Source organism: Cupressus sempervirens, chromosome 5 (genome assembly GCF_028749045.1).
Source record: "Cupressus sempervirens isolate cs-2001-9-10 chromosome 5, ASM2874904v1, whole genome shotgun sequence".
NCBI lineage: Eukaryota > Viridiplantae > Streptophyta > Pinopsida > Cupressales > Cupressaceae > Cupressus > Cupressus sempervirens.
Window position 1 is genome coordinate 348,985,017 of NC_143122.1, and position 18,520 is coordinate 349,003,536.

At 36.4% G+C, this 18,520-nt stretch overlaps 1 protein-coding gene across 2 annotated transcripts in view; it reads right to left on the reverse strand.

The window, feature by feature from the left end:
- LOC149556147 (uncharacterized) overlaps window positions 1-18,119 on the reverse strand; it is a 53,141-nt gene extending 35,022 nt beyond the window's left edge. The window contains exons 1-2 of one of the 2 annotated variants that reach the window (XM_089830272.1): window positions 17,459-18,119; window positions 6,988-7,590 (exon numbers count right to left, since the gene is read on the reverse strand). In XM_089830272.1, coding sequence (XP_089686398.1) covers window positions 6,988-7,590; window positions 17,459-17,763 — 908 coding nt within the window. In that variant the 5' untranslated portion in view covers window positions 17,764-18,119. The remainder of the gene's footprint in view (window positions 1-6,987; window positions 7,591-17,458) is intronic. The other variant, XM_089830273.1, reaches the window with a different exon arrangement.
- Between the last annotated feature and the right edge of the window lie 401 nt (window positions 18,120-18,520).

Below are 18,520 nucleotides of genomic sequence, written 5' to 3' on the forward strand. Positions count from 1 at the left end.
ACAAAACCAAGGTCACTAGGAGACGGGGAGACTTAAAGGTCTTCGGTACTGGTACTAGTACTGGTACGACAATTTTTCAAAAATAAGAGATGGGGGTACTTAGAGATGGCAATTTTTTTTTTAATAGTTTAAAGAGTCTAATACTAAATACAAACAAAATTTGAAAATAGTAATACTGTAAAACTAAAAGACTAAAGTAAATAATAATAGTAATGTCACATTAATATAGAGCCAAATATTTCAAAACTCACATAATCACAATATTGTATCTCATTGGTCGTAATTTTTGCATTAAAAATATTAAAATGAGGGCTATAATACATAAAATTATTTAATATTATAGTTTACATTTATATTTCAGTAGGAGACTTCGGGGGGACTTCACTTTTTGGAATAGGAGACTAGGAGGCTTCAGGAGACTTCGTGAAGTCCCCAACATTTTTTGAGGTCTCCGGAGACGTGAAAAGTCTCTAAGATGTGACTTTTAGGGGGGAGACGGGTCTCCCCATAACGATGAACAAAACCATGTGTTTGGTCTAAATTGGAGATTTTAGGTACACAGTCTGCATAGGGGAGTGCCAAGACCAAAAACTTTGATGGAATTGGTGAAGATAGGTGGGAAGAAGGTTGTTTGACCATTGGCTCAATTTCATGAAGCCATCTATTAGTTCTTGCTTTATCAACCAAGCCTAATTAGGCCTATTAGGTCTACGAGCATAGTAAAGGTTGGGGTGCAGGGGTAGAGTTGGATCCTAGTTCTTTGTAGTCTAAATCCCTAATTTTTTTGGTAGGTTGTTTTGGGGTTTTGTAAAGTTATCCCACAAGAACTGGTTTCATAGGGCTAATTGCCTAGTAGGCATAAATTTGCATTTTGGCCTTACAAAGTTAATAGATTGTTGGAAACCTGTTGAAATGGTCATGGAATTTTGTCCTAAGATGAAAACAAGTCTTTCCACTCCTTAGAAGTTGGTTTGGGGTTCGAGTGCAAGTTTTGGGTATAAGAGACAAGGTGTTCAAGTGGTTTGCTTTCACATTTGAAGGTAGTGTCAAAAGGTGATTGTGAATTTGACCCCTATTTGCAGTAAGTATTGATTGGATTCAAACAAGAAGGATTCCCACAAGGTGTGGGGTGGGATAGTATGTGTGTAAACTCTCTAAGATTGGAAGATTTGTGCATTTGAAGGACAACATCCTAGTTCGGTCCATTTTGAGGATCAAAGTCGTTTAGGATTGAACACATTGTGCTTCCTCTAACCACTCTGCATCAAAGTAGTATTAGAGCGCAGTAGTGGTCCAAGTAGAATTGTCAAAGTCAGTACATGTCACTAGAAGAAAGTGCGGGAGAGGCTAGAACGATGCCTCCAAAGATTGCAAAATTGGCAAAGAGACTCCAAGAGGTGGAGGAGAAGAACAAGTACCAACAACAAGTTCTAATGGTAAGCTGGTATATCACAAGAATCCAGAATTACTGAAAGAACAGTCAACCTGTTCATCACATCTGCATTAGAATCCTTGTTTGTTATTTCTGAATTGATTCAGTCAATAGATTTACTCAAGGAAACCCAGATATCAATTTGCTGGAAATTCTTCATCACTGACACATCTGCGATGATTGCTGAGAGTTGATCTAATACCATTATCTTTATCTCAGTGGAAGGCCTTTCTTTATCTCAATTAATTTGATAGCTCACCTTTAATTCCATATCTTACCTGTATATTTACTTCACCAATTCAACATTAGCATTTTCATGTTGTTGACATTCGTTGCTTCAAAATGATTCATTGATAATGTTCAGCAAGCATTTCTTTACTATGATATCTTTATCTGCCCTCTGTCCTTTATATTATGATCATATCCATACCTCTCTATACCCACCAGTGGCACCTGTTTGGAAGTTTCTAAAGCTGATGTAACAAATCTTACTTAATGCTTCGCTTTCCATGTCTACAATTGAAATTTGTGTATACCTACCAAGCATCCTTGACAAATCTAAATGGGCAGGAGATCAGCCATCATCATCGAGCTCAAACCAAGTTTGCAATACTACCCATATTGCATAACTTACTCACAATTTTGAGAACTTCTAAAACCAATTCAGGGTCAATTTATCTTAGCTTGTATATTATGGTAAATTTAAATTGGAAATAGTCAATAACATATATTAAGCATATATTATTAATTATTTAAATTAATTAAATATATGTATATGTTTTTTTATGAATGTTGTATCTTGTTGTATCCGTATGAGAGATCTTGAAAAGTGGTCATACTAGTATCCAATATCGTGCCTGTATCTGTATTTGTGTTTGTGTAAGTTAGCTTGATTTCTCTTATCTGTCATTTCTTGAAGGATTGATGAGTGGATGCTTCAATGATTCTTGGAGGAGTTGATGCTAGAATGTTTAGTGCCTTACCGATTGATATTTGAATGATTTGATCCTAGAGTGGTTGGTGCTTAAATAGCTGATCTCGGGATGATGGATGTAAACATGTTTGATTGATTGAATGAGTTGATAATATATGATGATGATTTGCCGATTAGCTGGTAATTGTTTGCTTGCTTTGATGCTTGATGATTACTTTTGATGGATTCATGAGTGAGGATTGCGTGAGTGCTAATTGGTGTGTCGGTGAGTGATGATTGAGTGAGAGTGCTGATTTGATGTATTGGTGAGAGATGATTGATAAAAGATCCTTGGATGCTTGGAATGCTTCATCCTTTATATTTCATTGGTGAAAGTGTTATCACCTTTCATAAGAGTTAGGTCACCACCCTCCATAGCTGCCTTTTGAGAATAATATTTTTTTCCAATTTGAACTCTTGCATGTCCTCAAATGAAACAGTCTTCCCTTTATATCTTGTAATGTGAGGGAGAATGTAATGTCCCCTTATATGATTTATTAGGCTTTTGCCCATTTCCCTAAATTGCAAGACATTTCTTTCTATCTCGTTGTTTAATTTGTTACTATCCTTTGTATTGGTGATTTACTAAATTGATTTCCAATCTGATTTTATTTCATGATGGCCAAAAAATGTTTATGCCAAGGGTTTTATAAATCAACTAGTAAGTATGATGATAATATCAAATTATTGATTGCTCCTTAGAAAAGAGTTGATGATGTCTTATATCAAGAATGGTTCAAATGGTGGATGCAAAAATGAAAATATAAGTTGTATCTTCTATATCCTCAAATCAATAATATTCTGGGAATGGCACTTTGGTTAACTTAAATGATACCCGATGTTGGAGTTCTGATTTAATTGTGATTCTATATGTATCTAATTATAAATATAGTCTGCAAAGTCATAATAATTGTTGCTGATCCTTGCCAATGATGGCTTAATATGATGTTAATTATCTGTAATGTCCTTTCCTTGGATCACCCTATACTCTGCCCTTTCTCAATGCTAGTTCTGGATCTCACTGAAAGATCATCGTTGCTGCTGGTTTTATACATTTTTGCAACTGATCGATATCTCTGCTGAATATATGTTTTTCTACTCTTGATCGATATTCTTCGTGTTTGTCCGCTGATCTCCTTATGTCAGATTCTAGCTTGTATCAGTCTTGTCTGATTGCTTGATTATTTCTTCTCTTGATTGATGCCTTCCATCTGATGGATATAATTCTTCTGGCTGTTCAATGGTCCCCTTGAATCCCATTTGCCTCTCCTCCTTTATAGCTCCATGTTCCTTGAAGGGTAACTCTTGGAGGTTGCTATCCCCTCAGTAGTGTCACACCCTTCTTAGAGACACATCTTCATAACTCCAACTAATCGCTGTAGTTAAGCACCATTAATCTCTGCTAGTCATCGGTTGTTAACGATGCTGTCTCATTAAAACTGATTAATGTCTCTTTTTAGAGGGAATTGTTGTCACTTAATCACTTATTCACGTGTAATGTGTGCAGAGATACTGATCACTGTTGTTGTACACAATCGCCACTTCTTATCCTTATTACTTTTATCCTTTTCTTTTCACCATATTGGGTTTATAATGGGTTTTGTTAGGTGGGCACATGACAGAGAAGTCACACCTCTTCATTGTGTCTGCCCTTTGCAAGAGTCACAATCTTCAATCTTTAACAATCACCATCCTTTGAAAGTGTACAACCTTTCATAATTTAAACCTCTGAAATGGTCGCTTCCTTATTTTCTTCCTATTCCTTTCTATCCTTCCTCGATTCATATGCTCTGTTGTTTCTTCCTTCCTTTCTTGATGACCTCCCCCCAAGGAAATGATCTCCCTTTTATATCTCATGTTTGAGAGAGTCACAACTCATCATTTCACGCCTTTTTAACATTCATTTACCTTATTTAACATTTAATTATATTACATTTTATAGCTATGTTTTTATATTTTAATCTACTATTATTTAGACATTTCAAAAAGGGAGCATTACAAATTTTTAACACCATCTTTCTTATTTTCCTCTCTTTTGGCAATTTACTATCCAGTCTTATTTGGACCTTGTCACAAAGTTACCAAGTAGTTTCAAATACAAAATACATTTTTTATTGGCACCCCAGGTACAGTTCATTCTAGAAATTTGCATACATAAAACATTAGAACATAACCAAAACAGAAATGGTATGTGCAGAATTGAAATTAAACCAAACAAAAAGAAGAAAACACTACAGAATTAGAAATGTATAGGCTTATAAATTATGACTTATACCCCTGCTGTGGAGTTGATCTTAGAAACAACAACAAAAATTCTGACCCTTCCCAAAACATCCCAACAATGTACTCAAAGTTTCCAAAACAGTGATGAGAAGAACTCAGTGATTCTAAAGAGCTTACTATGTTCTGTCAAAGAAGCCATAGCTAGGATTGCCAGATTGTTTCATAATTTCTCACTTCACTGGTTGTTTGACCCATTTTGGATCTTTGTTTTTTAAATTATGGCATTCCAATAGTGTTTTAATTGTTTTATCTTAGTTAGCAGATGTGTACCCTGGGCCTGCATATCAGATCTGAATGCATACCGGTTCGGATGCACATCCAAATGCACAGCATGCATGTCCAAATGTGCAGGGTGTGCATCTAGACACATCTACAGTCCTGGATGCACATCCAGAGTGCATCTTGATGCACATCCATGCAACCAAAACACTTTGTCATTTAAAAACATATAATAAAAGTGTCTTTTTGCTAGAAACCCTAAAACGACCCTTTAGTATTTATCTTTGGCATTTGGCAATGATCAATGAAGGAAGCATCATACTATCAAATGATTTAGTTTTACAGATCTGTATATTCAAAGAGATCAAATATCCACAATCTGTTACGATTATAGTGATTGGCTTTTGGATTAGATTGTGCTATAAATCTTACCATCAATGTTTCGAAACGTGATGATGGATCACACAGTGTGATTCGAAATGTTGATGGTAAAATTTTTAACACAATCTAATCCAGAAGCCAATCACTAGGATCTGTATATTGTTAAGTATTTTATTATTTCTAATATTTTTGAATTCTATTGAAGAAAGATGCAATCACAATGGATTTCTAATGTTTTTGACATATTCACATCCACCACACACAATAGTGAAGTTAAAGTTGTCACTGTTTCTCACAACAATTTATTGGTATAATGCTTTGTAATTGAAATTTTAGAATGACTAAAATTTAATCTATGTTCCATGGAGTTTCATGAACGGGGATAAGGGGATGACAGGGGATGCATTTTAGGGCCAGCAATCTAGGGACCATTTTTTGGGGATGATATGGGATGCAATTTGGGGATGAAAATCAAAGGGCCATTTTTAGGGAATGATAGGGGACTGCAATTACAATGGCACAACAACTACAATGCTCCCCAGCTGTGAGGCACACATAGCCATCCTGGGAACAGCTAGGCATCCCCAAATGGCATGGATACGTCCCAAACAGGAGGGACAGTAAGGGTACATCCCCTTGATGTCCCACCATTCCCAAAACCCTTAGGGGAAGGGGGCACGTCCCCATGTATCCATGATTTAATTCTTTAATGTAATTTTTAGTTAATCCTGAAATTGAATACAATTATGTGCACCTTTAATAATTCAAACTAGGAAGTATGCAAAGATCTCTGTACCACAAGAATACACATCAATTCCTCAAAAGTTTCATACTAATTTTCATCATGTTTCAATGCATAAAAGGCCAAACATATTATACATTCAGATAACTGATTAGACCATATTAAAACTAAGCAATGATGTGCTAGAATTGAGCGGGTAACCTTTAGTTTTTGTAGTAAACAGCAGTGTTTCACCCCTGAAATAAACAGCCTGAATCAAACCATTCATTTTATCTAATCAAATTAAGTAGTACACGGAGTGAGACATTGTTGAACTTCATTTCACCAAACTATTGTATGTTTTCAAAGGAAAATCTATGTCAAATAGAGTAAACCGACTAATCTTCAATGAGTAAACAGGAAGTAGATAGGGGAGATTTTATATGTTGCCAATATAAAAGAACAAAGAAGAATTACCCCCTCTGAATTAAGTATTCCATATATGATCAAAACTTATTTTTTAATCATTTGAAAAGGCAGTAGACTATGCTCAAGTGTTGTTCAACACTTACTAGTCGATAGATGTCTAAAAGGATCCTACAACTGACATTCAATAATAATAAAGAACCAAAATACTTCCAAGCAACCAGGAATTTACAGGACGGGAAACTTGTCCCAAAAAGAAATAACACTGCACAAACTGTAGTACATCCAATATCTATCTATCTACAAAACATACAAAACTGCAGCATAATAAATCTAGAATAATAATTTTGATGTGAACAGAGTTGAAGACATTCAGGAAAATAAGGTTTAAAAAAGAACTGCACAAACTGTAGTATATCCGATATCTCTATCTACAAAACATAAATTTGCTGCAGCCTAATATATTTGAAAATAATAGTTTTTAAGTGAGCAGAGTTGAAAACATTTTGGAAAGTTAGGTACTTCACCACCAAGAAAATTATCCCAACATACCAGTTTATGCAGCCAGGTCCGCATCCCTTCCTACACCTGGGACACACCCAAGCATTGCCTGCCTGCATTTCTAAGGAAATGTCTTCACCATGTTTATTCATCAAACAAAGTCCACAAAAATAGTAGGGACAGCAAGAACAGTGAACATGGTCCTGCAGGCTCTTCTTACGGCACCGATGACAGTATTTTTCGTTGCTTGTATCATCTATTTGACTTCCAACCACCCTGGCTTCTGAGGAAGGTTTTTCTTCACAGGAAGATTCATGACCTTCATTGCTTTCCAGTCTCTTGTTCAAATCCAGGTCATTTAGTCTATCCTCACTGGATGGAGACACAATGCCTGTATTCCTCCTTTTGTGAGATGCGATCATTCGTTTATTTAAACCTTGTGTCCCAAATTCTTCAGGTTTCTCCAAAAAATAATCAACACTTTTACACCAGCCACGTCCTTTCTTGCGACAGGCAATTTCGTAAGGAGATTCATGAGTGTTCTGGAATACAAGATAATCATGTGCATTAGAGAACCCAGCATCCCTAGCTTGATGCACTAATATTCCTGTTTTTTGAAAACCTTGCAATTTTCGACAAGGTCCACAGTTGCAGCTGTTCACAAAACAGCAATGGATAAGTTGAGCCAGTTATTAACGCTTCTATAATAACAAAAATTGAATTTCTACAACATTCAACATCAGAAAGTTCTCTGCCAAATGATTAAAGAATTAACAAGGCTATCTTTTGACATTTTACCCATCCTTCTACTATTTCCTAGAGCACTCAATGTGGGTATTCTGCTATTGATAGAAAAAAGCAAACAAGAACTAAACGTGGGGGTCTCCTACCCACTGAAATACCCAATGTTGGTATTCTGCCATTGACATAAAACTACATGGGTCAAACCAAACTAAAATGAAAAGTCTGATTCTCCTACTAAGACAGAAAAAGAGAATTGCACAACCCAAAAAGTAGGAAAAGTACTGAGTCTTTCCCAAAAATTTTGGTTAAGTGCACAACTTTTGAGCCCAAGATAAAGAAAAAAAAATGTTCCTGTTGAATCTTGACCAAAAATATAAAAGCCAAAAAGAAAGAGGCCTTACCCTAATACTTAAATTAATAATTGAAACTGTTAAAATGTGATTCATTTAATGAAATTGAATTACTATTGGCCATATAAAGCGATCTGTGGAAAAGTCATCTTAACCTGAAAAGTAAAAGTAAAAAGCTGTCAGAACTACAAGGGATGCGTTTTGAGGATAGCATTCCAAGGGCCATTTTTGGGGGATGAAGAGCAATATAACGTGAGAATGTTTAAATAATATCTGCAGAAACTAGCATGCCAACCATGGCAAATGAACCTTTAATCTCCTTTGCAACTGACTATAATAACTTAAGTGACTCTAATAACACACCATTTAAGTTTGATGCTTTTTTTGAACAATGAACTCAGAAATCCAAATTATCTCTGTTTATATCAACTGTCATAGAGCTCATATCATTAACTGTGAATCTGAATATTATTTTTATACTACAGTTGTAGCCTTCACTATTGTCATTATAATTTCATTGCTCATATAGTGCCGCCATGATGTATTTATTAGTGCTTTTACAATGCGGACATGTTATATTTTATTATTAGATAAGCAGGGATTTTGAATGAACCCTAACCCTTGTACAAAGAGAAAGATAAATAATAAGCCCAGGAAGCAAGGTTGCACGGGGATGGGGGTACTTGGGGTACTTAGGATACCGGTACAAGTACCGGTACAGCTATTTTTCATAGTAGGGGATGGGGGTACTTGAGTATGTCAAATTTTATTTAATAGAAAATATGAAAGTATGAGTCATGACAATGGTATTCAAAACAAAAACAGTGATAAATTTTGCAAATGTAATGTATTGTTTCCAGTTTCAGATTTGCTATATGTTTGTAATAATAGATGCATAAAAGAAAAGGCAGACTTTAAACATGAACAAGAAGATCATAAATCATATGACAATGATATATTGCAAATGATACATTTGCGACTTGAACACAGATAGAGTTTATTGTTAATCAATATTGTATCAAAGTTTCCAACTGATTAGGTATTGAATTAAGCTTGATAAACAACAAGCTGATAAACAAAGATAAAACTGAAAAATATAATCAGAAATCTTATCAAGGTCCCTTAGCTATGATGCTGTCCACCGAGTACCCAGTACTTGGTATACGTGTACCCGGTACTTGGATACGTGGGTACGAGTACCAGGGGTGTGGGTACAAGTACCCATGCAACCTTGCCAGGAAGACACCAAACAGAAATTACAGAACACGAAACTATGAGAGATGAGGCAAAAAAAAACCTTTGAAAAACCCATTCCAAAGATGGTGGAAACCTCCCCAAAGACAGGAAAGTGTTTTGAAAAAATGTTCTAAGGAACTTTGCTTCATTACAGAACTAGGTTCCTTCTCCCCAAATCTTAATTTCATGAGGCAAAGAGGAGTCATAATACAGCAATTAGATCCTTCCACCAACTCCAAAACAATATCCTTCATAGAACAGTCCATAGGGCATTACCCTTTTATGTCTTCTTTCTGATCCTCTTGAACATAAGGAAAGGACGACTAGTTAGAAACAGGAACCTGATCCTTCATTTTCCAAACAAAGTTTTGTTTCTTATATTTTATGAAAGCACCCATGCAACCTTGCCAGGAAGACACCAAACAGCAATTACAGAACGTGAAACTATGAGAGACAAGGCAAAACAAAACCTTTCAAAAACCCATTCCAAAGATGGTGGAAACCCTCGCAAAGACAGGAAAGTGTTTTAAAAATTTGTTCCAAGGAACTTTGCTTCATTACAGAACTAGGTTCCTTCTCCCCAAATCTTAATTTCATGAGGCAAAGAGGAGTCATAATACCACAAGCAGATCCTTCCACCAACTCCAAAACAATATCCTTCATAGAACAGTCCATAGGGGATTACCCTTTTATGTCTTCTTTCTGAACCTCTTGAACATAAGGAAAGGACGACTACTTTGAAACAGGAACCTGATCCTTCATTTTCCAAACAAAGTTTTGTTTCTTATGTTTTATGATAGTGGAAGCGTTCACCACTTCATCACAAGAACAGCAATGATTGGATTCCTCATATTCAACTGTTGCACCCATTCACCAAATTTAAGGGCTATGGTAAATTGAGTAGGGAGCACCTAGTTTTTCTCCACATAAATACAAAATCTAGCTAACAACAAATGCTTCATGAAGTTGGTGACCTTATCAGGAGCACAATATTGCCCAAAAGAACTGGCAATAATCATGAATATCTTTTCATTCCAAAACTCCAAAGACAGTATTAGCAAACAAATCTAGAAGAGAAACATGTAAGTTTCTTTCAAAGGGTTAAAACCAGGAGTCCAATTTAGAATACAAAGACCATTCAAGCCCAAAAACATTGGACCATCATGCAGAATCCTAAAGCAGTCCTACAGACAGGAAAAAGAAAATGTTAAGAAACCATTGAACATTGCAGTTAACCTATCATCTAAGGTTCCAAATCCTAAGGACCATCTTCTCACAATATCAATATTAGGATGATTACCACAAAATTTTCCAACAAGCAAGCTCCTCAACCAAGTAACCAACTTAGCAAGGATAGACCCAAGAAAAACAAATTCAACTTGTCTGTCCTTCATAAAATCAAAAGGCTCACCCGAAGCCTAAACAGCTAGTCTATCCCAAAGAAACCCAAGGGGCCAAAGCAAAAGCACTATCAGCCTCATTTTCTAGCAGACAGGGTAACCTTGTACACTTAGGGGAAGGGATGGGAACAACAGGAGGAGAAGCAGCCACCATCCCACAACCTGCAAGATCAAGGTTTGAATGAATAAAATCTGCAACATCCATTCTTTTTTTATTCTCTGAAGCTTTCAAAATAGAAGTCAAGAGAACCATCTGGTCTTTGTCAATCTTTTGGGGGAGAAAAAAAGCCCTTTTCTCAAACCCCAACTAGAATCACTCTCCAAAACAGTTGAATTGACTTAATTTGCAAACTCAAACCCAAAAGCAAAAGCACTATCAGCCTCATTTTCTAGCAGACAGGGTTACCTTGTACACCTAGGGGAAGGGATGGGAACAACAGGAGGAAAAGCAGCCACCATCCCACAACCTGCAAGATCAAGATTTGAATGAATAAAATCTGCAACATCCATTCTTTTTCTTAATCTCTGAAGCTTTCAAAATAGAAGTCAAGAGAACCATCTGATCTTCGTCAGTCTTTTGGGGGAGGGAAAAAAACACCTTTTCTCAAACCCCAACTAGAATCACTCTCAAAAACAGTTGAATTGACTTAATTTGCAACCTCATATCCCTTAGCCTTGCAATACAGCAAAATAATTTCCAAGAGTAGATCATTGTCCTCTTAAATCATAGGATCAAAGCCACCAACCTCATCCTCAAATACTCCAATAAAACCATCATCCTCATCAAAATCCAAAACAGATCCATCAAACAATAAATCAACCTCCTCCCTCCAATTCCTTCCCCAAATCTCCTCATCAGTAGCCACCTCCAACACCAAAACCCTAGCAGTCCTCTGCAATGACATTTCCTGCAAATGAGACTGAACTGCATCATCAATGTCCGCAACTTCCTCTTCTCCTTCACCTTCACTTGGAAGAGATTCAGTTGCCCCTTTAAATCATAGGATCAAAGCCACCAACCTCATCCTCAAATACTCCAATAAAACCAGCATCCTCATCAAAATCCGAAACAGATCCATCAAACAATAAATCAACCTCCTCCCTCCAATTCCTTCCCCAAATCTCCTCATCAGTAGCCACCTCCAACGCCAAAACCCTAGCAGTCCTCTGCAATGGCATTTCCTGCAAATGAGAATGAACTGCATCATCAATGTCCGCAACTTCCTCTTCTCCTTCACCTTCACTTGGAAGAGATTCAGTTGCCCCTTTAATCTCCCCCTGTTGCCTTTTCCAACATGCAAACTTACCTTCCTCACCAACCATTTTGTTCTTTCCTCCCACTCCATTTTGTTACTAAATAATGCCAAATTGTCCAACCCCATGCAAGCTCAAAGTATGATTAGGCTAAACAGCATGCGAAACTGCCCCAAAATCTCCCTAAAAATGAGCATGCAACAACAATAGTGCAAAGCTAGGGCAAGAGCCCTATCCCATGTAGCATAGCACTTCACCATTTCACCATTTTTAATCCATGTTACATTGTTGCTAGAATGCTATCATGATACTTTTAACAATTTTTTTAGTTAATTGAATTCTGCACCACCTTCAGGGTTTCCCCTCACGGTTGAGTTTATGGATGAGGATAATAAAGTTTGAAGGAGGGCCCCTGCTATTTAAAATTGCCATGCCAATTTTGTTTTTCAATAGGGAACAGCTACCCATCCCCAATGAGGTCAAGGGATATCTAAAATGTATCAAGCCACTTTGGTGATGGCCATATGTCATGTATGTGTTTCTTGTCATCCCTGATTTTGATGTGTTTAGAGATGTTTACACATTTTCTCAATTGGTAGGTAGGGAGAGGGTAGGGCAGCCAAGGGACATCCCCTAAACACAAGAAGGGTTTGGCAAGGTGGGGACACATCCTCAAGTAACACATGCATTAAAAAGGAAATGAAGCCATTATTACCAAAATCCTAAAGCATCAATTGAAAGTACATAAGACTAGGTGCATTCACTTACCACTAGTAATGCAATCGGAGATTATGCTATTAGCATGGAAAATGAGAATTATTCTTGACCAAAAAACTGAAAAGAAAAGAAAAAGAAATACTCATGGATTGCCAAAATATTTCATTTGAAAGCTAATTTGTTGACCTTGACAAAATCCCTCTTGACCCAGATAGTAAAGGCAAAAAAATGGAGGCATTAGACCCTACAATGAAGTAGAGTTAATCAAGACAATGAAGTTTTCCCTGATAAATAGTTAATTATGCTTTCTAAATAGGTGAAGAAGGAAAATGTTGAAACCTATATGTTGTTTCATTTCAAAATGTATATTTTGACTCTTTAGTGAGACCAGCCTATGTAATTTTCCATACCCTAAAAACCCCTCTATAAACAGGAAACCCTAGCAATAGGACTCCAAAAATGATGCTTGTAATTCTTCATACGCTAAAAACTCCTTTGTTAAACCCTAGAAAAGTGAGGAATTTTTATTGGACAATCTAGTCTTCACATCCTCTATAATCAAGTATTTTAATGGTCTCAAGTACTGGACATGAGGCCACTTATCATGATCATTTGATTATCAACAGGCTGAGATTGTTTGTGCAGGTAAACAAATAGATAGCTGGCTGGATGGGATTGTAGCTCTCTTCCATGGCCACTAAGTTAATTTTCAGAGTGTTCCTTGTCCAAACGACTAGGGAGATAGAAATATTGCAGACTCGTGGAATGAAATTAATAGAGAGAATGAAGTTTGCCCCAAAAAACAGTTACTTATACTGTTTTTTATAAAACGCCAAATTAAAATGCTAACACCCATATGTTGTTTCATTGAAAAATGTAAATTTTGACTCTAATTAACTATACTTAAAAATCCTCTGTAAAACCCTAAAACATGAGGAATTCTTACTAGGATATTTATTCTTCACATTCTCTGCCTTTTTTCAATATGATATTAGTGTGGAAAGTGGTTCTCTATTATTTTGTAAATTATGTTAAAGAGAGAAATTTGGAACCCCTAGATGCACACGTTTAGATTGAAGGGATGTGGAAGGCTACAAAGAGTGAAGATGAAGTAAAAGTTGCAAACATTCAGAAGCTAGGACAATGTCAAAACCACAGCAAAATCTCCAATAGAGCCAGATCATTCCTCTTGTATGAGATCACAAAAACATGGAAATGGAAGTCCAAATATGTGGATCTGAGGCCACTCATCTTATCATTTGATTATCAACTCGCTGAGAGAGGTTATGCAGGGGAACAAAGAAAACAATGTCAGGATTTTATAGCAGCTCTCCCCCAAAGCCACTAAATTGAATTCTTAACTATCCCTTATATCAGTGAGGAGGGAAATGGAAATCTGAAACTCTGACATGAAGTGGAAATGAAAGAGAAAATAGAGTTAATTTGCCTTGATAAACAGTTTATTAAGCTTTTTTAAATAGGTGTCAAAGAAAAATGCTGAAACCCCATGTTATATCATTAAAAAACGTATATTCTGACTCCTTAGTGAGACTAGCCTATGTAATTGCCAAAAGCTAGAAACTCCTCTCTTAAATCCCAGGAACATGTTTCCATAAATAGACCTCTACTAATGATGTTTCTAATGATGGCTGTAATTTGCTATACCCTAAAAATTCCTTTGTTAAATACTAGAAGCATGCTTTCAGAGCAATAGACCTCTAGTAATCATCCTGGCCATGTGATTTGAATAGTGCTGAAAGTGAAGGATGAGTATTTCATCCTTCCTTCGGATGGTTTAGTTGAAAAGAGAAAGAATCTGGTCCTGTAACCTTCCATTAGATGGGAATAACAAACAATGATTTGGAATCTACTATTAATTGCAAGAGAGAAATGCAAACTACACTGATCAAAATAATGTGGCAACGAAGGATATAGATACCAAACAGTTCATATATGGAGATAGCAACCAAGACCTTCACAGTTGGATAATATCTTGCTATCAGATTATGAAGGGTCGATCAATGCCTTGTTCACAATTCTGATTTCTTTAGAGCCATTATCTACATTCCTTTTACTCTATGTGGTTGTGCATCTAAGGTCCTTAAATTAACACGCATACATATAATCCCACTGTGAATTACTAGTCATTGCAGGAAGGCATATTGTGTTCATTAAATTCAAAATCGCCACTAGTTATTGCATTTTTTGCACTCCAAGGAAATGTAGGGTTTTATCCTCCAATTCTAGAACCAGAGGGTTTCTGTCCTAAAATTAGTAGAGCCAAAGTTCAATCTCCAACAAGGAGTAGAAATCAAGGATAGAATGTTTGATCAATGATGCCTCATCTTCCTTGTTGGGCCTCTATTAAATAAAGCTTTCATCCAAAAAAGTGGACCTCTTCAAATGCCCTTGGATTGATATTATTAAAATACAATTTAATTATTATATTATTCAATCCTTCTGTTCTGATTTATTTTTAATCTATTTATGATTAATATTTTCTTATTTTATAATATAATTGATTGTATTTGGTGGGTTGAAGAATACATCTGCTGTCCCAAATTTCTACATCCAATCCAGCATGCTCGCAGGCCTTAACATGATTCTTGCAGTTAAAACAGAGCATCTAGGTAAGTTTGAAGACGGATCTTTATATAATCAAGCATTGGGATACTGAAGCTAAAAGTACCATTGAGCTTTTATTGATTACTTCGTTTAGGCAAACAGTAATTTCTCTTGACCCAAAATAATGCAAGATATTTTTCTAATGTAACTGTGAAGCTAACATTCCCTAACTGGAATCAACTGCTGTACAAAGTTCAGCTATGAACCAAAGAAATAGAGGTTTACACTTGACCAATGGTGACTTCCTATACTGCTGAAATGTTAAATAAACACCAAGTGCCGGAAACTGAATGTATTCAATAATTTGCATTGATGACCACATTTGTGTGTAGGCTATATCTGGAATATTCTACTTGGGTTTAGATTATATCCAGAATAGTCTATCTGGGTGTTCTGCTATTAAATCCCAAAAAATTGATTTCACTTGAAACTTCGTGCAAAAGTCCAAAGATTTTTTTAAAAATAGCTTAGTTAATAACTTGTTATAGCCGAGTTTAAAGCATTGATTGAAATTTTAAATTTCCAACATACTGATTGAGTTGGTATTTGTCACTTCTTCGGACATTCTGCTATCGATAAATGAGAAAACAGATCGAAGTTCATCCAATAAGTCCCAGGGACTTGGAGACACCTAGGTACTTTGCCTTTGAATTCTAGAACAAATTTGACTTTGACTCTCAAAGTAACACAAATTTGGTATAGGAATTCTACAAATTCTTATATTTTAAGGTTCTATAAAGTATAAGTGCATGCTTTATCTTTCTCTATATATTTTAATTTTCTCACCTAGCACATCCCCAAAATCAGCCAAAACTTTGGCTTTGACTTCTAGAACAAATTTGACTTTGACTCTCAAAGTAACACAAATTCGGTATAGGAATTCTACAAATTCTTATATTTTAAGGTTCTATTAAGTATAAGTGCATGCTTTATCTTTCTCTATATATTTTAATTTTCTCGCCTAGCCGTCCCCAAAATCAGTCAAAAAAATTGTTATCCCAGAAACTTGTCCCCCCATCTCTTGCCGTATCCAATGGGAAACTTCGGGTAATATTGGCAATAAGTTGTTGTCCTTTACTCGTCATTCAAAAGTATGCAAAAAAAAAAAACTGGTACCTCTGACAAATTTAACGCTGGGATACAATGTTTGCAATGATATGATATGATAGATTTTAATGACGTCCACGAGACTAAAGTAGTCTATGGGACCCATGCAATCACCCTCCCGAGTCAGGAGCCAAACTAGTCAGTTGCAAAGTTTTGGTTAACTTGTCTCTTCTTCTCTGAATTTTGATAATCAAATCCGCTGTTCTCTTCACTTGATCTTCCTCGAATAAATAGTTGAAGTCCTTGTTCTGCAGAATTTTTGTATAATCAGATCTGATGTCGTTGTAAGCCAGGCATTCCATGACAAAGTATACTTGTTATCATTGCTTACTGCATTTGAGTATTCTACTGTGGACCAGAGCAGTATACTAATAATAAAAAGTATAAATCAAAATAAATTGAGGACTGTGGCTAACTTACAGTGCTCCAAGATCAAGTCAACAGTGGAGTGTTTATAATATAATTAGTATACTGTGCTGCTACGGTTTTTGCCTTTAGGTGTAATTTCCAACTGGAACAGTTGAGCAGGTTATATTGCTCCTGGCTTCAAAAACACATTGATTTCTCATGCCCCAAAGTAATATGAAGCCAAAAGAAAAAAATTATTTAAAGAAAATTACTTACAATACCCTAGACTAAATCACTTCAACTCCAATGCCTTCATTAAGGATTAGTCATAGCATTTGGGTATTCTGCATAGAAATGGAACCATCGGGTAGCACTTGGCCCTCAAAGAAAAATGGACAAAACACAAAAAGTGGACAATGGCGTGCCTACTATAATCAAACCGTCAATCAATTATTGAAATGGTCTAAGGTCAGAAGTAGTGTGAACTACTCCCATTACTTAAAATTCAGAACTGGTTCAATGTATTTACTGAGCTGCTATAGATTACTGCATTTTACGTACTCTGCTGCTACTGATTACTACATTTTGGGCATGCTGCTCTGGACCAAAATAACACCAAATGGGCATGCACTTCACCGAAAATATTTACAAGTTGAGACAAAGTATGATGGACTCAGCATGCTTTATCTTTAAATCAATCGTTGAAATGCTCAAAACTCAATGTAATTAACAACCCATTACCATAGATTACAGCCTGGGCCACATCCATTTCTGCATTTGGGGCACACCCAAGAATTACCCTCCTGCATTTCCAGCACAATGTCTTCCCCGTTCCTATTCATCAAGCATTGCCCGCAAAACCTAATGGGACATTTAGAACATTGAACATGATCTTCCACTGTTTTCTGTCTGCACCAGTGACAGGTTTTTCCATTAACGGAATCATAGAGACGACCCCCTTGACGCCTAACTCCAGGATTTGTGTTCCTCTTTTTTGCAGACTTTTGGGTTGTTCTGCTAATGTTGTCCTCTTCTTCTGTGGGCATTTTTTAACCTCTGCAGAGTAAGACGAGCTTTTTTTCTTGCGCTACAGAAGGATTTGGACCAACCTGTTCAGGCTTAAATGTGACCGTTAAACGAATCCGAGGGGCTGAGATGGGCATTGTCCTACGCAAAATCATAGGTACTTTCAAGAATTAAACCAATAAGTATGCTTTGCTGACTACGTGTCAACTCGTCTAAATAGGGAATTCGTGCTAAAGTTTAGCGACATTTTCTGTTTCTCTTTATTTCCCTTTGAGGACACAAAGGGTACAGATCAGAGTACTGGGATTGAAGAGTCAATTTCAAGGGGGGTGGATATTGGGCACGCGATTTTTGGTGTGAATAGCGCATGATGAGTGGAGACCAGTCACGTCACCCCATACTTCAACACTTGGTTGTTTTGGTGTGGACTTATATTAAACAATTGATTTCTTTAAGAATTAACAAAGGTGGACTTGCAATCACTCCCATGTTCATTCACCTAAAAAACAATTATATTTATTTTTAAGGGAGTGGCTCCATACCGTAGTGGTAAGTCACACCGGTGTGGCAGGGCCTTAGTGCCGCATGCAATGAAGAGAGACTATACCTCATGAACTTCGCTCCTACCACAAGAAGCTCTAACTAGGCCTCTTGCTCCGAAAACAATTAATTAAGGCAACTTGCTAGTATTGTGACGAAGTGGCTATAGCACTGACAAAATGGTTGTATAGAGGAATTAATTAATTATTTAAAAATTGTAAAATAGTGGCATTTTAA